The following is a 24,307-nucleotide window of genomic DNA, read 5'->3' on the forward strand; positions in this document are numbered from 1 at the left end:
GTTGAATATTGGCCCCCACTCTCTTCTGGCTTGGAGAGTTTCTGCCAAGAGATCTGCTGTTAGTCTGATGGGCTTCCCTTTGTGGGTAATCCGACCTTTCTCTCTGGCTGCCCTTAACATTTTTTCCTTCATTTCGACTTCGGTGAATCTGACAATTATGTGTCTTGGAGTTGCTCTTCTTGAGGAGTATCTTTGTGATGTTCTCTGTATTTCCTGAATTTGAATGTTGGCCTGCGTTTCTAGGTTGGGGAAGTTCTCCTGGATGATATCCTGAAGAGTGTTCTCCAATTTGGTTCCATTTTCCCCCTCACTTTCAGGCACCCCAATCAGACGTTGGTCTTTTCACATAATCCCATATTTCTTGGAGGCTTTGTTCATTTCTTTTTACTCTTTTTTCTCTACATTTCTCTTCTCACTTCATTTCATTCATTTGATCTTCAATCAATGATAATCTTTCTTCCAGTTGATTGAGTCAGTTACTGAAGCTTGTGCATTTGCCACGTAGTTCTCGTGTCATGGTTTTCATCTCTATCAGTTCTTTTAAGATCTTCTCTGCATTGATTATTCTAGTTATCCATTCATCCATTCTTTTTTCAAGGTTTTTAGTTTCTTTGAGCTGGTTACATAGTTCCTCCTTTAGCTCTGAGAAGTTTGATCGACTAAAGCCTTCTTCTCTCAGCTTGTCAGAGTCATTCTCCGTCCAGCTTTGTTCCGTTGCTGGAGATGAGCTGCGTTCCTTTGGAGGGGGAGATGCACTCTGATTTTTTGAATTTCCAGCTTTTCTGCACTGCTTTTTCCCCATCTTTGTGGTTTTATCTGCCTTTGGTCTTTGATGATGGTGACGTACTGATGGGGTTTTGGTGTGGGTGTCCTTTCTGTTTGTTAGTTTTCCTTCCAACAGTCAGGACCCTCACCTGCAGGTCTGTTGGAGTTTGCTTGAGGTCCACTTCAGACCCTGTTTGCCTGGGTATCAGCAGCAGAGGCTGCAGAAGATAGAATATTGCTGAACAGCGAGTGTTGCTGTCTGATTCTTGCTCTGGAAGCTTCATCTCAGGGTGTACCCAGCCATGTGAGGTGTGATGTGTCGGTCTGCACCTCAGTTGAAAATGCAGAAATCACCCATCTTCTGTGTCACTCACGCTGGGAGCTGGAGGCTGGAGCTGTTCCTATTCAGCCATCTTGGGTGCCACTCCCCTACTTTGAAAAGACATTAATTATTGGCTGGGTAGATTTTAATGATATTTGTATTTTACATATGAATATATAATTACTTATTTACTTATGATATATGCATAATGAAATAATTATGTAAGATAGAAGTAATCTGTTGTTGGAAAGATTGGTTTTTCTAAATCATTAAAAATAACATTATGATTGTCATATTTTCTAATACATCTTCATGCACATTTCTGGTTATTGTTTTCTTAGGTTCCTAGGAATGTAATTTCTGGGTTAAAGAATACAAAAGATTTAAGACTTATACACTAACTACTCTGTGAAATAATTTTAGCCATTGTTTCTAAACTTCTGTAGAATTTTTAAATTATCATCTTGTAAGTGAATAATGGATTATATAATGGTTTTGTGTTTTGTGGGCTTTGTGTCCTAAGATCATTTTCTCATTTTCCAAAAGGAAGGTGAATTTTAATACAAATTGCACTATTAAATGTTTAGAACTATTCTTTGAACAGCTTCCTCGTTTATTAATAGTATTCTAATTTTGTAATTTTTTTCAAGAGAATTAGTTTATTGATTACACATGATAATGGATGATACATAAGCTTCCGTCCCATCTATAATTTTATCTGGTACCATTATTCAATTTAGATATATTGCATAGGATGTGTCAACACTCATTTTTATAACCAATAATTCCATGATTTTGCTTGGGTAATCCGTTTTTATGGTGAACTTCAGGTCACAGCAGTAACTATCAGTTCAGCTACACAAAGGTTTCTGAAGACAATGGCTTCTCCATCTAAGCAGGTTGTATGTAAATTCCAAATAGAACCTAGCATCACCCTGAAGGAATTCTAACTTCACACTGTTGGGGAAATTTACCAAGATGGCTTCAGAGTAGACTAACTACACAGCACATTTTTTAAAAAGACACATTTATTCAGCATCACGATCAGACTATTACATTTAGCAATCAACAGCATGGGCGCACAAAAGAAATCTACAATAATACCCTTTGTTGGAATGCTTTACACTTTCCACAGAAGAGAAACTAAAGTGACCTGTTATAAAACTCGTCACAAATACAGTCCTTGAGTTTTTTGCCCATACACATGAGTATTTGTCTAAAGCATGTCTTCTTTGTAGCAGCTAGGCCCTGCCACCACTGTGCTTGACTGAGTTCACAAATCTGTTGTAACCTGTAGTTTCCCTGTCAACTTCTCTGGCTCTCCTCTCCTGTTAAGCTTTGTTTCCTGGCAGTAATTAAAATCTTCTGCCACTGTTGTAGCTACTGCCGCTACTGGAACCACCGTAGTCACCTTGGTGTCATGGTTTAGCAAAGTATTGGCCTCCTCCACCATAGGAGCCAGAGTTTCTGCCTCCAAAGTTTCCTACCTTCATGGTTCCAAAATTTGAAGATTGATTGTTGTAATTGCCAAAATCATTGTAGCTTTCACCACCTCCAAAATTGCTTCCACTACCACCACCAAAGCCACCTCCGCCTCCATTGTTACAGCTGTCATAGCTGCTACTCCTGCCATAACCACTGCCCTGGTTTCCATAATGCTGTCCACCACTTTCATAGCCCCTGCTTCCTCCAGAGTAACCAGGGCCACCTCCTCCATAACCACCATCATTACCAAATCCATTATAGCCATCCCCACTGCCACCATACCCACCAGCACCACAGCTGCCACGAAAGCCACCATGACCACTGAAGTTTCCTCCACTACCAAAGTTGTCATTCCCACTGAAACTTATCTCTACGACCACCACCAAAGTTTCCAGGACCACTTTGTCTTCTTCGGCTGGATGAAGCACTAGCCATCTCTTGCTTTGACAGGGCCTTCCTAACTTCACAGTTGTAGCCATTCACAGTATGGTGTTTCTGAATGACAGTCTTATCCACAAAGTCATGGTCATCAAAGGTTACAAAGGCAAAGCCCCTTTTCTTCAATTTTTCCATCATGTTGAAAATAATCTCTTAGGTGATGTTCTTCCGTGTCTTCTTTAATGCCACCAACAAATATCTTTTTCACAGTTAAGTGGGCACCTGGTCTTTGATTATCTTCTCTTGAGACACCTCTCTGGTTCCACAACTCTTCCATCCACCTTGTGTGGCCTTGCATTCGTGGCTGCATCCACCTCCTCCACAGTGGCATCTGAGACAAACCCAAAGCCCTGGAATTCTCAGTATTTGGATCTCTCATTACCACACAGTCTGTGAGCGTTCCCCATTGCTCAAAATGGCTCCTTGGGCTCTCATCGGTTGTTCCAAAGCTCATCTCTCCAGTAAGAGCTTCCTCAGCTGTTCAGGCCCTTTTGGAGACTCTGACTTAGACATGATGGCAGGGGGAAGAGAGACTTTAACGATGCTCCCTCAGTGGCGTCCACTGGCAGAAAGGCTGATTTTGTAATATTTTTAAATGTTAGTCAAGGTTTATATTCTCAAATGGTTCTTCAGTCTTTGATACAGAAACAACCTTCTGTGTTGTTTTTGATATTTACCTCTGTCTCTGAATTGTATGTTTGCATTACTACTTCACGATTCACTGCCACCACCACTAATATTAGCATTATTTATTGACTTTCCACTCTGAAATATGCAGATTTCACTGTGTTTACTCCCTTTCCCTCCATTACATATGTGTTCTCTTTCCCTCCTTCCATATTCCTATATGGTTATATTGCAAGTCTGATTGGATCAATATCCAGTGTTTATATTATAATAACTGTAAAAACCCAATACACAGCTGAGTCAGATAGTAAACTCTGGTAATAAACCTTTCTTTTCCTGTACAACTTTTATTTTTTCTCGAGTGAATGATTTTCTTGTTTCGTTTATTTAGTAGTCTCTGTACTTACCACAAATTCAGCACTACACTCATTGCCAGTTTTCTAATCTCTTAACCAGATGTTCAGACCTATGAAGTATTTTGTCAGTTTCTTCCTCAAGCCTTCTGACTTGATCTAATCTGAGCCAGGTTCTCGCTACGCCTATTATAAGGCTAACATTCGAGCATGTCCTCATAATACTGGGGTTTCCTTTACCTTCTTTCTGTGTTGAGAGTCCTTGTTGCCTGGATCCAGTGTTTTCCTTTGTTTACTCTTATTTTTGTGAAGCACATTCTCCAAGAGATTTCTAAGAAAGAACCCATGGGAGTAAATTTTTGAAGACTGTGCATACCCGAAAATGTCTCCAGTCTTTCCTCACATTTGATTGATTCTGTAACTGGTCATAGAATTCTGTTTTGGGATTGATTTTCCTTCTGGATGTTGATAGTATTGCTTCATTGCCTTGTAGCTTGGTGTACTGTTGAAAAGTCCAAAGCCATTCTGATTCCTGACTAAGTGTAGTATGTGATGACTTTCTCCCTCTCTCCATTTCTTATTTGGAAGTGTATGGAATGTTCCTTTTGCCCCGAGAATTGTGACTCTTAGGTGTATCTTGGGTGTGTATGTTTTTATCCACTGTGCTGGAACAGGAATAATATTCAGTTTTGAAATTTGAGCTGTGGGAAGTTTACTTGAATTATTTCATTGGTGTACCTCCCCTCTGGCTTTGCTTTTAGAATTTCTATTATTCTGTAAATTCTTCTTGATTTCTGTTGTTTAAATGTTCCTTAACTTTTAACTTGTCTCCTAATTTTGATCTAATTCATTTTGTTCTTTCTAGAGTTTCTCAGTTTTGCTTCCAATCTTGTTTTATGTCATTTTTAATTTTTAAAAGCTAATTTTTTGTTCCTTAAATGTTCTTTTTATTTAAATCTATAATACCCCATCATTAATGTAATGTATTCTCTAATCTCCCTAAGAATATTGATAGCTTTTGTTTGTTTTCATTTTCTTCTCCCATGCATAGTCTATTTTCCTCACTGTTTGTTTTGGTCTCTAACTTTCATTTTAGAAATGTTCCTCAGATTTCTTGTAATCTGTGTTATTATGCTAATATTTAAGAACAGGGAGCCTAAGAATTTGATTGTAAGCACTAGGTATGTGGATGGAGCTTTTTGACCCTGAGTTTTACTATAGGAGAATCTGAAGAAAAAATAAACTATTTATTTTTTTCTCTATGCTTGTACACCACTCACCTCAACACTTGTGACACCAGATGTTTGAGGTTTTTCCCACACACCAAGCAATTCTCCAGCAGACACCAACTGTCTGTCTTACTATTCAATTCAATTCTGATACCACAGGTTAAAGGCTCAGTCCCACAAGACTGCCACCACTTCAGATGTCAACCACAAGCAGTAAGTTGTTACCTATACTTCTGACTAACTGGCCATAAATCAGGCATTCCAATGACCTTTTCCGTGGGTTCCATTAATTTGCTCAAGCAGCTCACAGACTCTGGGAAAAACTTTACTTACATTTACTGGTTTGTTCGTAAAGGATATAGTTTAGGATACAGAAGAACAACCAGCTGCAGAGATACAGAGGGCAATGTATGTAGGAGGGCAGCATGGAGCTTCCAAGCTGTCTCTCAGTGCAGCATCCTCCAGGCAACTGCATGTGATCAGCGATCTGGAAGCTCTCTGAACCCTGTCCTTTCGGGTTTTCATGGAGGCTTCATTATGTAGGTGTGATTGATTATGTCGTTGGCCATTGGTGAGCAACTAAACTTTGAGCACTTTTCCATTTCCAGGTAGCTAGGGCATAGGGCTGTAAGTTCCAACCATCTAATCACAAGTTGGTTTCCCTGGCAACCGTTGCCCATCCCGAGGCTATCCGGGAGCCCACCAAGGGTCACCTCTTTAGAACAAAAGATGTTTCTATCACTCAGGAAATTACAAAGGTCTTAGGAGCTCTGTCTCCGGAACTGGGGTCAAAGACCAAATATTAGAACAAAAGATTCTCCTGGCACTCTATCTACAAGAGTATTAGGAACTCCATCTTGGGAACCAGGGGCAGAGAACAGATATTTATTTCTTACTATTTCACAGTATCACAAAAAGTATAGCAAGACTACTTAATCTGAGTTGTTCATATTCCAAAGCAAAGGATTCTCCATTCTCCTGTCTTGAAGGTGATAGCATGCTCTAATTTGCTTTTTTCTAGGAGTTGATTGGGAAAAATAGCTAGAGGTCTCAGAATCGTGTGTGTGTGTGTGTGTGCACGTATGTGTAATATGTATAATATAATATATATATATATAATTTGATTCCATCTATTTTTATTATATACCTCTGTCCTTAACTATGTCTCATTTCTCCCAGGCCAGTTCCTCTGTTTATCTGCTGCAGGGAATAAACCTCCAGCATTCTGCCAGGGTTGAAGAGAAGCAGTAGCCTAGAGAGGGACCTAAGAATCTGACTGCTTGTTAATTAGTGCCCTTTTTCTTTCCCTCTCACTTCCAGAGGTACCTGGTGTCACTAGCTCCTTACCCTTTTGATTATTCTATTGTGTAAATCAGATTGGTCCTCAGCATTCCCCATTGTTGGCCACAGGCTCAGTGTTCTTGGTCCTGATAAACTGGTTAATGCTGTCACCTCCTCTCCTGTGTTCTCCATTTCTGTGGGTTTGTGCCATTTTATGAAATATTTTCCAGTAACATTTTAAAAGGGAGTGAGAGTAGATGCATAGATTCAATCTACCATCTTTACCAGTAGCAGTTTTTCTTTGAGATTTCTTATAATCATCTAAGTCATGTGCTAGATGGAAGAGCAAAATTATATTTATATTTTTAAAAATTATGAGTATGTAGGTTTAGTTGCTTTTTCTAAGCCAACTCTCAAAAAATCGGGAAATCTGGCCTCCAGCCTTGAGTCAAAGATAAACAGAAATGTATTGACTATACTTAAGAAGCATACCACTCTGCTGGGTGCTGCAAGAGCTAAACCGGGATAAATGCAACTTAGATTTCAGGCTTAAAGCTTGTTAGGGCATGTATTCATTTTTAACTCAAGAAAGGCACATATTTTAAAATACAGACTTCCTTTCCTAAATGATTCCCCACCTCATAAAAGATTAGATCCAGTTATTGTTAACTCACACATTTTCTTCTCACTCTTCCGTAGCAGTTAACTGGTCTTCCTTATAGGCTTGACAAAAGCACAGTTTGCAATCCCCAGCTACCTATTACTTAAAAACGAAAGGGAAAGCAAAGTTCACAAAAATTGACTTGATGTTGTGGGTGAGAAAGACAGAATTGTAAGACTTGTTCCCTGTAGTGGTGACTTTATGGGAAAAAATGCCTTTAACTGACCTTGGAAGTCAAAAGGGTTTAGAACATCTTTGAAAGAAGATTTTGAATTTTGAACATAACCAAGTTGGAAGGATATATAGAACTTTATGATTGAGACATACAATGGCTATTATAAGTAAAAATTATAAGGGATATTAAAATGTACTTTAAGAGAGTAAAAATCATGTATCACAGAATTTCAAGGAAAAAAGTTACATGTTGTGAGAGAATTCAGAGTAACTTCAGAGATAAATTGGTAGCCCTAATGAGCTTGAAGGATAGGTAGGATTTTTGACTGGCTGGATTGTTGTAGGTTAGAGAACAGTTTGTACCAACACATGAGGAAGGAGAAACACAATGTATTTTCAGAAGTTAGTCTCATTTATTTGGAATATACTTTGAGTATTGAAGGGCAAATGGGCCTACGGCATATTCGACATTAAAGCCCAAGACTAACTAACTCTGCTGCCCCTTCTGTTAGGTTGAACGGGGCTCGGTTAGTTTCTGCTAGCTTGGAGATAAATCGTGTTTTGGCTAGAGGTCATGCTGGTAGGAACAGCCAGAGGAATTCTTGCGTTGTGATAAGTATATATAAATTGATGAAGCTGACAAAAGAATTTGAAGCCATATTGTGAGAGATTTTGAATACTGGGGGAGGATGTAAACAATGAGGAGTAACTGAAGGTTTTAAAGGAAGACAGTGGGATTCTCAAAGGTGTGTTTTAAGTAGTGTAACTGGCAGTGGTGTCTATTGATTGTAGTATTTAACAAAAAGAGGTGCAGGTCCTCGGCAGTTAGTGGCTCTTCCAATATGACCCTCACATTTATCTGAATGCATGTTGTAGATGAGCTGTTAGTTGATAATGTCATGTGGTACTGATAGAATTGAATAAATGTGTAAGAACTTCTATACCGAGTTCTATGCTAGCTGCTACATGTAAGGACTTCTGTGTCTAGTTCTATGTTAACTGCTATAAGAACTACAAAATAAATCAAAGACTTGGCATTTTCCATGGAATGTAGACTATAGAAAGTGAGGGAGGGAAATCCCTAAAAAATTTAACTAGGTAGAGTCACTTGGGAGCTAAAAGATGGAAGATGCCCACATGACCTCGAGTAACTGATGAAAGGGTTAGGACTGATTTGAAAGATGGGTGAAATCTACATGGGTGGTGGCAACAAAGTGAATCAATATGAATGAAGACTCTCTGGCAAGAAGGCGTTCAAGAACAGCAAAGAAATTTGGTCTAAATGAAACTAAGAGCTGGTGTTGGTAGATCAGTAAGAATAGGTTAGGTTGGAATGTAAGGCCCATTCGTGAAAAGCCTTGAGAGATGGGCCAAGTGATTTGGGGTAAGAAATAAATTTTAGAAGTCTCTCCAGCTGAAATTTATATTATTGAAAGAAATCTCAGGAGATTTAATCTGGCAGCAGTATTCATGGATTAGGAGTAGAAGATGGAAATGAAAAGGAGTGTAAGATGCTGTTATGGGAAACAGGTGTGAGGGCTCGTAGTCTGTAACCACTGACAGTAGGAATGGAGAGATGGAACAAAGCTGAAAGAAAGATTTTTATGGAAGATTGAAAAATAAATTAGCACCAAATTGCCAGGAGCTAGAAAAGAAAAAATTGAAGATTAGTCCACACATAATGATTGGGAAAACTGGAAACGTTTATTTGCTTCCAGTTTATATGCAGAGGAGAACAGGGTTGAGAAAGAACATGATAAGCTTGATCTTACATATATTTAATTTTAGATTATATAAACCAAAGGCATATGTTTTTTAACCTATGAGACTGCAGCACAATTGACATGTTCAGGCTAAAGACTAAGGTTTGTTATCTATCAGAATATTATGAAGAGTCAAACATGACTTTAAATTCTGGTTTTGTTTGGTTCTAAGCTGATAACTTTTGCAAATCAAACTAGTTTTTACCTCTGGAAAAGAGTAAAAAATGAAATTAGCAGCCCCTTTATTGAGTGTATGTTATGTGCTGGATGGCACTTTCGTTATTCCGTTCATGGGATTTGGTTCCTGAAAACACTGAGATAGGTACTATTGTCATCTCCATTTTACAGATCACAAGTTCAAGCCTCAGAGCCACAGAGAAAGCACTTACGTAACCTAAGATCATGTAGCTAGAAAGTGACAGCCAGGATTTGAATGAACGAAGAACTGTCTCTCTCCAAAGCCAGTGCTTTTAACCGATTATGCAATGCTGCTTTCACTGTGCCTCACTACAACATGCCCTTTGCCCACTTAGAATTAAGTTGTGTTTTTATTAAGTGCTTACTAAGTGCTGTACATTGTGCTAAGTGCTTTTTATGCATTAATTTGTTTAATCATCTATGAGATCAGTACTATTATTTACGATGAGGAATCACTTATGGGGTGAATATTTCCATTGCCCAGCTGGGAAGTAGCAAAACTGGAATTTATGGTTAAGTTTATCTGATTTCAAGCCTGTGATCTTTTTTTATTTTTTAAAGTCATTTTGAGTATTAAATAAGATGATAATATCATTATCTTAACCTTAAGGCATAAACCAAATAGTCTTTAATTAGTAGTGATAGTATTAGCAGCAGCAGAATAGCATAAAGGTGATTGTTGAAGCCATGGAGTGAATGGTGCTGTTATAGGGAATTCATTAAGAGAGAAGAACATATTCTAGAGAAAACGGTGAGGGATATTTATAACTTAGGAACAGCAGGAGGGAAATGAGTCAGAGAGGCATAACAATAACTTAGAAAATATAGTAATGTGGAAGCCTGAGGAAGATAATCTAAAAGATTTGAGACGTAAGTGGTATTATATGCCACATAAATTGGAAAAGGATAAGGCCATTGGACTCTCCCAGAAAACTACTACTCATACTGAGTTCTCTGTATCAGTAAACAGAACTACCATCTATCCACTTTCCAAATGCAGAAAGCTGGGAATTTTCCTAAATTTCTTTTTTAACTTTCCTCAATCCTCCCTTCAATTAATCGTTAATTTTGATGGAATTCAGGACACACTACCCCAAAATATGCCACCTTGACATTCAGGAAAACAGCAGAAGCAGGAAGGTCACTTTCTGACCTCCCTCCATTCATTGTATGGCCCTGAAGTGGGCCATAAAAGAATCCTTTGACTTTCCCCTAAAGTCTTAAGACCTTCATTCTGGAGCCATCGTCTCTATGCCCAGAGGAAAGGAATGTCACACAGCGATACAGAAAAAAATCTGAACAAATTGACCTTGCTGAGTTCCACCCCAGTTTATTACCATTAGATCATTTCTTGTTTCTTTGGATCTTCATTCCATTATGAAGTCTTCCCATGTCACATGAAACTTATTAAATAAATTTGTATGCTTTTCTGCTTTTCTCTTCTAATTCATCTTTTGTCATAAAGTCCTCAACCATGAATGCTGTGATGCAGGAGGAAGAGATACTACATTGACTCTCCTATAGTTTCAGCCTCCGAAGAAAATCTCTCAAAATATCTACTCTCTCCTTTCCATCCCCACTGCTGCTTGCCAGCTTGGGAAACCTCCACCTCCTGCTTAGATTCCTCCAGCAACTGCTCAGTTCTTTTTGCTTCTAGACTTACATCTGGGCCCATTCTCCATCATTCATCCAAAATGATGTTTCTAAAATACAGATGCAGTCAGGTCAGTTTTTTGCTTAAAACCTCTCCAAGGGTTGTCTCTGACCTTAGGATAATGACTTAGCATGGCTTATGAAGCCGTGTTAAGACCTGTCCTCTGTCTAGCCTTTCAGCCTTGTCTCACTGCCATTACTCATCCAGTTGTGCTCAGCTATGCCAAACTCGTTTAAATTTCTAGTACCTATCATGTGCTCTGGGATTTAACACGTACAGTTTCTTCTGGAATATTCATTCATTCTCTCTTGCCTTCTCTCTTCCCCCTTCCATCTTTCAGGGTTAACTTAATCCTTTAGAACTCAGCTTAAGTTTTATTTACTTTGAGAAGCCTTTTAAGTTCCTTTTAGTTAGGTACCCTGCTTTATACTACCACAGCATTTCATGCACCTGCCAAAATAATCACTACCCTATATTGTAATTGCTCATTTAACTTTCTGTCTGTACAAGACGATAAGCTATTTTATGCAGGATACATGGCTGCTCCTGTTTTTATCCCTAGTACCTAAAACACTACTAAACCTGTAGTAGATATTCAATAAATATATCCTTAATAAGTGTTATGAATGAATTATCTTCTGTGTTGAGAATACCATTTATAAAATGAAATTGTGATTTTTGTAAACCTCATTGTTTCCTCTTAGTGGGGGTGGAGGTGAAGAAGTATGAGTTTGGCTTTTTTTTTCCATTTTAAAATGACTAACAGATAAATGAGACTGATTTAAAAGAAGAGAAAGTTTGATTTCATAAGAAATTCAACAGTTGTGATTATTGCAGTGTTAGGGAAATCATGATGCTCTTAGCCATTCAGTTCAATAATGAGCAGTTTTCCATTGGAAGTATTATGAATACGAATATTTATCTATATAAATAAGTGTGCCAGAAAAAAAATAGATTCATGTAAGTAATTTCTTTTTAATTTACTTGGAATTCATTTTTAAAATGCTGAGACTTCAAGGCATTCTTACAAACCATGAAATCACCCAAGTTAGCCACATCTGTTCAAATGTTTTCAAAACTTACCCTAACGTTAAATGGCAACCCAATTTTCACCTTCTCTAAAAGAGAACACAGCACAATTTAGATATATGTGAAACAATAAACATACTTTTATACAAATGAAAATTATAAAATAAGTTTTTAAAGAAATTGTGTTTCCTTTTTATTATTATTATTATTATGCTTTAAGTTCTGGGATACATGTGCAGAATGTGCAGGTTTATTACATAGGTATACACGTGCCATGGTGGTTTGCTGCAACCATCCCCGTTATCTACATTAGGTATTTCTCCTAATGCTATCCCTCCCCTAGACCCCGACCCCCCGACAGGCCCTCGTGTGTGATGTTCCCCTCCCTGTATCCATGTGTTCTCATTGTTCAACTCCCACTTACGAGTGAGAACATGCAGTGTTTGTTTTTCTGTTCCTGTGTTAGTTTGCTGAGAATGATGGTTTCCAACTTCATCCACGTCCCTGCAAAGGCCTTGAACTCATCCTTTTTTTATGGCTGCATAGTACTCCATGCTATATATGTGCCACATTTTCTTTATCCAGTCTATTATTGATGGACGTTTGGGTTGGTTCCAAGTCTTTGCTATTGTGAACGTGCTGCAGTAAACATACGTGTACATGTGTCTTTATAGTAGAATGATTTACAGTCCTTTGGGTATATACCCAGTAATAGGATTGCCGGGTCAAACGGTATTTCTAGTTCTAGATCCTTGAGGATCACCACACTGTCTTCCACAATGGTTGAACTAATTTATACTCCCACCAACAGTATAAAAGCATTCCTAATTCTCCACATCCTCTGCAGCATCTCTTGTTTCCTGACTTTTTAATGATCGCCAATCTAACTGACGTGAGATGGTATCTCATTGTGGTTTTGATTGGCATTTCTCTAATGACCAGTGATGATGAGCTTTTTTTCATATGTTTCTTGGCCACATAAATGTCTTCTTTTGAGAAGTGTCTGTTCATATCCTTCACCTTTTTGATGGGGTTTTTTTTTCTTGTAAATTTGTTTAAGTTCCTTGTAGATTCTGGATATTAGCCCTTTGTCAGATGGACAGATTGCAAAAATTTTCTCCCATTCTGTAGGTTGCCTGTTCACTCTGATGATAGTTTCTTTTGCTGCACAGAAGCTCTCTAGTTTAATTAGATCGCATTTGTAGCTGTTCCTTCTGTTCATCCCTGCAGGTATAGGGGTGGTAACAGCTATGCCAGTGGTTCTCAATGAGGGGTGATTTTTTATTTTTACTTTTATTTTTTTGAGAAGGAGTTTCACTCTTGACCCTCAGGCTGGAGTGCAATGGTGTGATCTTGGCTCACTGCAACCTCCGCCTCCTAAGTTCAAGCGATTCTCCAGCCTCAGCCTCCTGAGTAGCTGGAATTTTTTTTTTTCCACCAATGACACCTGGCAATGTCTGCAGACATTTTTGATTGTCATGACTTTGAAGGCTATTAGCATCTAGTTCCTGGCCTCGGCCTTAAAGTTCTCTATGCTTTTCTTAATGAACTTATCAAATGTCATAGCTTTAAATACATCCATGTAACAATAACTTAAACAATAGGTGGCATGAAAACTATGTATTTCTCAATGTAGTTTATTATTTTATGTACTTAAATTATGAAAAGAATCATGAAAATTCATTGAGAAATTAAACTTTTCAAAAATCTGTTAGTGACTTATTATTTTTCATTACAGTGATACTGATAGAGAAACTTACCAAAGAGAATGGCAAAAATTGCATTTTGAATGATTAAGTGCAGGATACAATAATCCGAATTTTGAGTCGAAGCCAGAGACAGACCTGAGATAGATTAGGAATAAAGTTGCTGTTTTCCATGAACAGTGTGAATATTAGTAACATTAACTTTTAGAAAGCTAAATAGAAAGGTTGTACACCATAAATAAGTCTCTGGAATGTGCACATCTGGATGCTTCACGTACCTAAACTGACCTTTCTGTCACATGCATACATCATACTTTTGTGCTACAAAGATTCTGCTTTTTAATAAGGTGCTGTGTCTTAGCAGATTCATTAAAGAAAGTGGCTGGCATAGGCTTTACTTCTTGAGGAGGTTCTCTCAAGACATCAAAGGGCCTTCAAGCTGGCTAAAAGTAATCCAACAAAGATGGATTTTTCTCTGAGTACTTATGTCTGTTAGAGCTTGAAGCTAGTGGAGTTTAGAGAGGCCACAAAAGATATTGTAAGGATTTAGTCATACTATTTCTTGGTTCCTCAGCTATAGAAACCACTGGGTTCTTTATCCCGATTTCTTGACTTGGAACCTATGTGTCAATACTGGTGAATCAGTAATAGAAAGGGAGAAGAGATTGTGCATTTTCATTTTTAGAGGCAATGTCGCTGTTGCATCATTAGTGTGTGATGTTAAAATATAGAGTACAGTATATTTGGTAAGCTTCAAGAGACCAAGGAGATTGTCTCATTATCTTGTTTACTTTTGCAGCTTCATCATCTAGCAAGGCCTGGCTAATAATTATTGTTCAAAAAGTGTTTGTCGAAGAGCTGACTGAACAAATGAATGTGATAGAAATATTTTATGTGAATTGAAAATATCACTGGGTACATCCAGATTTTAATAAGTCACCTCTTGGATATATGAGTATTTTATAATGGTAATATTTTGGTTTAACATAGCAGCTTACATTATTGTACTAGGGACTAAGAGAACCACTTCTATGGGATAATAACCATACTAAATTTGGTTTAAAAATCTAGTTATTCTTTGGTGGTAGATTACAGAAATTATGTAGAACTTCAGTGAAACATTTTCTAATGAAAGAATGCTAATTAATAAATGATAAGGTATACTCCCCACATAAAGAGAGTGGTCATAAGTTATTAAGATGCGACTGGAAGGTTCATTTGGTGGAAGGTTGTTAGAAAGGGTCGTTAGCACAGAGTAGAAAGGAGAGTGCTCCCCAGCACTGATGCCAGACGTATGCCAAACAGATAGGAGATTTTTTGACTCTCAATATCAAGACCATTTAAATAGTATGGCTTATATTTAATGTAAATCATAGGTTTTTTTTGTTTTGCTGCTTGGTTTTTGTTTGTTTGTTTGTTTTAATTTCAGGTTTGATTAGACAAATTTGTAAGTTACTCAGCCTTTCTTGGAGTGGGACCTTCTTAAGGCTTGTCTGCAGCTTTGGAATTTTACTAGTTCTCAGTGCCCTCGGAACTTTCCTAATAATAACTGCAAGCATAATAAACCTTTATGTGACTTCTTTTTGTTCATGGGCCTAAGGAAGGGCCTTATATTGCTTTTTCTGTATTCTTGAGACATTCTCTAAAAACAATGTTTTTATTCCTTCCACTTAAAGGCAAAGAGTTGGGGGAGCCCAATTTGGCGGCATACATTTTTGTTTACTACTTTGTGACTGAATCTAGCTTTGAATCTAAAGCTAGTGTCATTCCCCAAATTTGCAATAATCTTAATGTTATTTTTTTGTAAGAGTTTTGGCATTCTTAGAGATCCTATGCTTTATAACATTTTTGAAATGACTTTAAACATGTTTTACGCAGAAATATAATTAATTTTCCTTACCTTGCAAACTATTTTGGAATTAAAGTTTTTTGTATGGATTTTTTAGGACCAAATAAGATAGCATTTATGCTGTCTAATTTCAAACTTCTTTCTTGTTTTTTGTGTTTCCCTATTTTCAGCTTTCTAAGAAGTATGGAGTACATGTTTGTGGAGAAGGTGGAGAGTATGAAACTTTCACTTTGGATTGCCCTCTATTTAAGAAGAAAATAATTGTGTAAGATATCATTTCAGCATTTTCTTTTTTTTCCCATAAATTTAAGTGATGGAAGCAACTTAACATTAAGCTTGAGGCAACTTTTGTTGGGAAAAATAGAACATGTCCTCTCAGTTCACAAACACTCAATTTGTTTAATACCAGTGAAGTCGTCTGAATACCTAAATCAATACCTGACAAGACGAGGCCTTCATAGAAGACTATAAACTTTTTAGACATTGCACTTTCGTTTACTTGCTGATTATGGCCTGCAGTAAAACTGGTACCTACACACTGACACTTTTATCCTTTCATGAAGTGTGAATTGCCTGTATTATTTATCTTTCATTACAGCTACATTTGATAAACTGCCACATCAGTAGCCTGTGGGTTCCATTAACTCCATCCTCTTTTTTCTTTTTCTTGGCTTTAACAACTTAGAATGGTAATGCTAAACGTTTCTCTTCAGTTATTTGGGGTTATTTTTACAAATAAACTTTGTTTTTAAATGAATTTAGTTGATGGTGAGTAGTATGATTTCTTTGCCATAAATTGTTAAAATTAGTGTAGTGAAAAACAGAAACTTTCTTCAGTTTGTTACCTTATTATCCATGCTCTAATTTATGTTGCTCTTTTTATGTGCTAAGAGAACACTTTATCTGCTTTTCTTAAGCCTGTATGCATCGTGGAAAAGATTGTCAGAGTTAGGCTTGATTGAATGGAAGGCTTCAATATTTCTAACACTAAGACTTCACCTCTTTGTACATATTAATAATGACGGAAGACGTGATCTAAGAAAATTAAGACAACAACTCTAGGTGGATTTTCTTAAAAAATGCATTTATTTTGTGTAATATGACAAGACATTTTCCTTACCATATGCAGTATTCATGCACTCTTGCTTCTTTCATATTATTCTAATTTCTTTTCATTAATAATCACCATAATCATTATTTATTTGACAAATATTCGTCAAGTACCTATTACCTCCAAAGTGTTTTCCTGGGCACCACTGATGTTGAAATAGTTTCTGCCTTCAAAGGGGTGGAAAAAGACATCTGTGTGTAATTATAATACAAGGTGGTAAAAAATAAGTCATAAGTTTATTCATGGGAGAGTACGTATTTTTTTTGCCCATGATGATCACAAAACAATTAATGAATCAACTATTGATAAGTTATTACTTCTATGAAATAATACTGTTACATTATTCAAGAAAAACATTTGCACGCTAGGGTGAAATTATAGTAGAAAATTTGGGATATATTTACTTATTAATATGGGACTAACCAAATTAGAAACAAAAAAGCACAGCAATAAGAGGAAAACATGCCGAAGAATAATAATTTCTCCATTTGCCAGACAAATTGAGGCCCCAGAGCACCTGGAAGTCTTTATGGGCAACGTGGAATTACAAGACATGTACTGCTTTACTGTACATAACCAGAAGATCTGTTTATCATAGTACTTTAGACCTAGAATATGAATCCTTTTCAACCTCCTCATTTTGTAGACAAGGAAACCGAAGCCTGATAGAGACAGTGGCATGAAGGGAATTACTCATGCTATTAAAGAGAAGTTGTCAGGGAAGATGGTTAGAACCCTCTAGTGCTAAAATGAGCTGTTCACTGCAAAGCATGAGTAGAACTCTGCAAGTTGCTGCCTTGCTCTGTAGGAATTCTTCCTGTAACCCAGGAGATGGACAGGCAAATCAACAATAAGTGATAGGTGCTACCCTGCAGGTGTGTACCTTGTAAACACAAAGGAGACCCTGTCTTTTCATTCTTACTCATTTGTGAGTTAATCACCAATCTCATTCTGATACTTACGCATATTCTTTGCTTATTTTTTTCTTCGTAAGCTATGCCTCACTTCAGCTTCATACTTTTCTTTTGTGATACCTTTTCTCTAGATTGCCTTCTCATTTCTTACCACTTTGCTAAATCCTTTCATTTTTATATGCTTTGGCTGCCATTGCCTCCAGTGCTTGTTCCCATACTTGTCAGAGCATACATTAGGCTATATGCTAAATATTGTTGGGCTAATTTGTAATTTGTTGTTGTTTATTTTTGTGTATATATGCTGTTTCACATACTTATATATATTCCTTTCTTAGGTTATAACTTGAAGTTATAGGTTGGGAAATATCCTCAATTGGCAGAAAAACAATATCACTTAATGTAAACAAAATCTCCCCTCCTCTTTAAAATTGAAATGTCCAAAGCATACCTGCCTGATACACAATAAATGCAAAGATGTGAGTGAACGTGTTTTGTGCATTCTAAAACTGTATGTAAATGAAAGTTATATTATTTAGATATAATCTTCCATATAATACAATTAAAAGATGAGCTTGGTTCCTATAACTGTGTTTTAACAATTGAATATTAATAATTTTGGATCCAATCACTTAGAATTCATTTTGGGGACAAATTTAATAACTTCTGTTACATTTGATGTAATAGTGGTCTGCCACAATTAGCATGCAGCTAATCATTTATTAGAAATCCCATTTCAAACGTCTGATTCAAATGACATTTTTTATAAAAAAAGAAGACTACCTCTAAGGTGAGAAAAAATAAATTTTTGCATGCAAATTTATTTGATTATAATTAGGTATCTGTTTTTGGTGGGGAATGGCCAGGTGGCCCAATGTGATCATGAGGATGCTTAGAAGAAAGAGGCAGGAGGATCCGAGTCAGAAAAGGGGATGTAACAACAAAAGTAGACTAGAGTGACGTGGAGCCATGAGCCAAGAAATGTGGGAAGCTTCTAAAAGCTAGAAAAAGCAAGGAACAGATTCTCCTTTAAAGTCCCAAGAGAGAATGCAGTTGTACCAACACCTCAGGGTTTTGTTTGTTTTTAAATTTTACTTTTAAGTTCTGGGGTACATGTGCAGAACGTGCAGATTTGTTACATAGGTATACACATGCTGTGGTGGTTTGCTGCAACCATCAACCCGTCACCTACATTAGGTGTTTCTCCTAATGTTACCCTTCCCCTAGTCTCCCACCCCCAACAGGCGCCCGTGTGTGATGTTCCCCTCCCTGTGTCCATGTGTTCTCATTGTTCAACTCCCACTTATGAGTGAGAACATGCAGTATTTGGTTTTCTGTTTTTGTGATAGTTTTCTGAGAATGATGGCTTCCAGCTTCATCCACGTCCCTGAAAGGACATGAACTCATCCTTCTTTCTAGCTGCATGGTATTTCATGGTGTATATGTGCCACATTTTCTTTATCCAGTCTGTTGTTCATGGACATTTGGGTTGGTTCCAAGTCTTTGCTATTGTGAATAGTGCTGCAGTAAACATACGTGTGCATGTGTCTTTATAGTAGAATGATTTATAATCGTTTGGATATATACCTAGTAATGGGATGGCTGGGTCAAATCATATTTCTAGTTCTAGATCCTTGAGGAATTGCCACACTGTCTTCCACAATGGTTGGACTAATTTATACTCCCACCAACAGTGTAAAAGTGTTCCTATTTCTCCACATCCTCTCCAGCACCTGTTGTTTCCCGACTTTTCAATGATCGCCAATCTAACTGACGTGAGATGGTATCTCATTGTGGTTTTGATTGGCATTTCTCACCAGTGATGATGAGCATTTTTTCATATGTCTGTTGACTGCATAAATGTCTTCTCTTGAGAAGTGTCTGTTTACATCCTTTGCCCACTTTTTGATGGGGTTATTTTTTTCTTGTGAATTTGTTTAAGTTCTTTGTAGATTCCATGATTGAAACTGTTTTCTATAATGAAATAATTTAGAGCCATCAGTTTGGTTCTATAAGTTTATTATGCCAGGTTCAGTGGCTCACGCTTGTAATCGCAACCCTTTGGGCAGGGCAAGAAGATCACTTGAGGCCAGGAGTTTGAGGCTGCAGTCGTCTATAATTGCACCACAGAACTCCAACCTGGGCAACATTGCAAGACCCTGTCTCTAAAAATATATATATAATGTGAATAACAATAATAAAAAATAGTAAATAAATTGAAGTTTATTATGAGATACTTCTTGCCCAAATTCCAATTAACATTTTAAAATGTTTTTAGGAAAGATTAGTATAACAGTCTTTGTCTGGAAATAATTTTTTATATTTTTACCTAGAACAGTTTACAATTCACTTTTTCTGTCCTATATGAAGTCATTCACCTCTAGATACAAATTTTGAGATGAGAAAATGAGCTTTTTCCCTGAGAAGCCCTCCTGAGAAGAGTTATAGCCTAACTTTTAAAAGAAAAGGATAATTGTAGGTCCTCAAATTAGAAACCTGCTCTCTTATTACTTAGTTTACATATATATGTATATTAATAACTAAAGTCTTAAGGTTGTGTTAATGAAAGTAATCATTTTCTTCTCTCTGTTCGTGTATATGTTTTTATGTCAGTATTTGAGACAATTCTATAGTTCTATTTTATTCATCAATATCACTGTATTACTGCTGCAAAGTTGCCACATAAAGGGGATGGGTAGATGATGGATGGATGGATGGATGGACGGATGGAACGATGGATGGATGGATGGAAGAATAAGAATGAAAAAAGAAGAAAGGAAGAACCAAATCCTATGGTTAAAACACTTTATCCTCATTTTCATCTCCATCTACTCATATTTTCTGCCCCTCAAGGCATAACTCAGTACAGAACACAGTAATGCAGTGTTTCAAAATGAGGATAAAACAAGTACTTTATCTTATTTGCCTTCTTACATTGATTCTGTATCATCTGAGAATTTATTTACATTTATGAACTATTTTCCTTATATTTAAATTTTCAGTCCTACTAATCTTTATTTTTATTATGGTAGAGATTCATATAGTGTTATTGGCATATATATATGTGCATACATGAGTATGTTTATATATGCAATATGCATGTATGAGAAAGTGTGTACCGTCATGAGACACTTAATGTGGAAACATTCTGATAAATGCATTGTTAGGCAATTTTGTCATTTCACAAGCACCAGAGTGTACTTACACAAATATAGATGGTATAGCCTACTACACACCTAGGCTATATGCTCCTAGACTACAAACCTGGACACTATATTACTATACTGGAGACTGAATAACTGTAATACAGTGGTAAATATTTGTATATTTAAATGTATCTAAACATAGAAAAGGTATAGTAAAAATATCATATAAAAACATTTTTAAATGGTACACCTGTATAGGTCACTTAACATGAATGAGCTTACAGGACTGGAAGTTGCTCTGGGTGAGTCAGTGAGTAAGTGGTGAGTGACTTTGAAGACCTAGGACATTACTGTACACTACTGTAGACTTTAAAAGCACTGTACGCTTAGGCTACACTAAATTCCTTTTAAAAATAAAATTGTACTACAACATTATGACAGCTATGATGTCACTAGGTGATAGGAATTTTTCAGCTCCATTATAATCTTATAGCACCACCGTAATACCCAGTCGGCCTTTAACCAAAAATAGCATTATGTGGTGCATGACTATATTCACATGAAGATAGGTAGTTGAAAAATCATCGTGAGTTTCTGATAGTTTCACTAATTAGTGTGCAATTGTGAGGATAGTTAACAAAGTTTAACTGTACATTCATTTATTTAACAAATATCTAATGAATATTAGACAGTGTACTTTATACAGAGCTCCAGGTGGGGTAGAACAGGGACAGGCAGACAAAGATGAACAAAACTGGTTCCTCTCTCAGAAGAAAGGCACACAAACACATAATTATAATGTAGTGGATGTGTTATGAAAGGGCTATAAATGGGATACTAAAGCACATAAAGGAGAAAACTAGCACTATCTAAGGATGTCAGGGAAGGCTTCATGGAAATAACATTTGAGATGTCTGAGGATAAGTGTGAGTCTTTCAGGGATATCTGTATGCCTTTTAGTGAATACAGAAACCATATGTTTGAGCAAGAGAGGTAAACAGTGGTTCAGTCCCAGCCTAGCATAGTTGTCCTTTGAGAGGAGAAGTGGGGACAAAGACCATGGCTGAGTCTCAAGAGGGAATACCATTTTTTTTTGTTTTTGAGGTGAGAGGTAGGGCCCGACCCTACACCTCAGGAGGCTGGTATCAAGGAAGAGAGGCCCAAGTCAAACCCAGCTGCCCATTTAATGTTGTTAAGTAGGGGTGAGCCTAGTGTAGTAATGAAAGAGAACATGGGCCTGCTCTCAGCTGTGGAAAAGACCTAGCTATGTGACAGGTGGTAACTGCTGCACTGACTAATGGAGAAAGAAAAGGAGGACAGCCAGCTGGGAAGCATTTTTGCTGTGGCACAATTGTCTTAGTTTTCTGGATTAATCTGAGGATATTCTGACAGATTCTGCTTTCAGGATTCAGAGAAATCCATGAAGCAGAGACCAGAGTTCCTTGAAAATTGAGTATCATTGTGATACTATGTGAGAGAGAAGAGCAATAGTGAGTGGTATTATTCTGCTTGAAACTAAAAGCTGTTCATTTGAAATCTAGTCGCTCCTGGTTGACTCTTGCTTTGTATAAGTGAATGAAATGATGTTAGTCAATTAGAGATTATGAATTTAATAGAATTTATAAAAACCACAGTCTTCTTCATTTAGTGCTCAGAATGTCATATATTCTCTCTGGATAATAATACTGCTTCAGATCATTTAAGCTATTTGCTGTCATCCCTCAGTTTCTAGTGGGGATAACTGACGTGAGAAGGGAGGACCTAAAACCCTTTCTACTGAGATAGTATTAGTTCAGATTAATTATAGTTTTGGCACACCCCATTGTCGAGAATATCAAAACCAAGCTGCCTGAATTAGATATAGTTAAGGCTCAGGGTCAATGTCCAAGGCTAAGGTCTGGAACAGATATATTGACATTTAATTTAAGAGTAAGATTGTATAATAGGAATTGAGGTTTGATTCAAGAGCCAAGATAGGACCAGAGCAGGCAACTGTGGAGGAAATGGAAAAATGGTAAGACTAGGGCTAACAAACCAAGTTGGGGTCAAGCCAGAGAGGCAAGTAGTAGCAAGCAGGAGGGCCTCATCTGTACTTTCTCTTTCTGCTGCTCCTCCTCATCATACCTGGAGGCATCTTTGGTTGATGTAGACTGTGAAGGCAAAAGATATGTTTCCATCAGGATGCTGAATCTTTAATGATTCTATGTCTGTTATAAGTTGCTTTCCTTTTAATGTCATGGAAGTCTTTTTAATGTTATTTTTTCTAAGCATTAGAAAGATACGTATTTGATACTAAAGGTTCATGAATGATAATTGGGGTTTCTTATCATCAAACGTACTTTTTTCTTGATCTTTCAAGTGGAAAGTAAACATTTTGCTTATGATAGTTTAATAATTTGGAGCCAAATATTTTGAGATTTCTTCTATTGCCACCAAGTAACTTTACATGATACAAGTCGATTCAAAAATATTTTTACATTAGCAACAAAAAGTCAATGTCAGGATTTATTTTGCTGTACTATAATGATCAAAATGCTAACTATTAATATAAACAATAGAAGTACTTCCCAAGGCATTACAGTGATATGAGGAATTTCTATTTTTAAATTTTCAGTTGAAATTCAAGACATTATTACTCTCTTAATAAATAATAAAAAATAATTAGTTATTAGAACTTTACACATAATCTTAGTTATTCATATGTGCTTTACAGGGTATCTTTGATAAAAATCAAGTTAATTTGCATGTATCCATATGGTGCCAGCATGCAGTTCATACCATTTTACCTGAATGTGGTAATTACTATGTCAGACAATCAATTTTAATAGCAATGATACTGCAGTGTGAAGAGTTCATCTAGAGCTTAAAACCATCACCAGTACTGCTTTTGTGAAGGATAATTGAGACTTTGTGTGAAACACTGAATGAATTACCTCTTGAAAATAAAAGAATAATGAAGATAAAGCACTAATGTTTAATGCTTAGCCTATGCCAAGCAAATATGTGAAAATGAAATTGAACAGGAATTTAAGTCTTAAAATTGTTCAGAGAGCTTTGAGTGAACCTGAAAGTTGAACTCTTATGTTCTTATGAAGATAGAAAGCCTCATTGTTTTTTCTTAAAAGCTTAGTATACTTGAACCTTTTCCCAATGAAATACTGGATTATTAAAAATATTTATTAATCACTACATGTTGTATACTAATGGAAATAAATATATAACAAGAATGTTCAGTCTCTTCTAGTCAGTAGGAGGAGTGATTTGTCACAATTTTTGTAGCAGATAAATGTATTATAAAATTCTTGTATTTCAGGGATTCGTCAGAAGTAGTCATGCATTCAGCTGATGCATTTGCACCTGTGGCCTATCTACGCTTCTTAGAATTGCACTTGGAGGACAAGGCAAGTAAATCTAAGACTCACAGTGATTTCGATAGAAAATTGAGATATATGCATTGGCTTTGCATATGTAATTCTGTAACAACAGATGACAGGAAAAAGAAAATTGATTTTTATCATTAGTGTTTTTTTTTTTCAGCTCCTCAGTCAATAACTAAGAATTTTACAAATGCTTATAGTTTTGAGAGTTATATATGATACAAAAGA

General features: G+C 36.7%; 1 protein-coding gene and 1 pseudogene across 1 annotated transcript in view; one reads left to right on the forward strand and one right to left on the reverse strand.

Moving 5' to 3' along the window:
• DPH6 (diphthamine biosynthesis 6) overlaps positions 1 to 24,307 on the forward strand; it is a 181,409-nt gene that overhangs the window by 154,795 nt on the left and 2,307 nt on the right. Inside the window, exons 7-8 of the mRNA XM_011932670.1 lie at positions 15,705 to 15,799; positions 24,016 to 24,103. Coding sequence (XP_011788060.1) covers positions 15,705 to 15,799; positions 24,016 to 24,103 — 183 coding nt within the window. The remainder of the gene's footprint in view (positions 1 to 15,704; positions 15,800 to 24,015; positions 24,104 to 24,307) is intronic.
• LOC105504996 lies at positions 2,443 to 3,523 on the reverse strand (annotated as a pseudogene).

The sequence above is a fragment of the Colobus angolensis genome, unplaced genomic scaffold, assembly GCF_000951035.1.
Source record: "Colobus angolensis palliatus isolate OR3802 unplaced genomic scaffold, Cang.pa_1.0 Scaffold97, whole genome shotgun sequence".
Lineage (NCBI taxonomy): Eukaryota > Metazoa > Chordata > Mammalia > Primates > Cercopithecidae > Colobus > Colobus angolensis.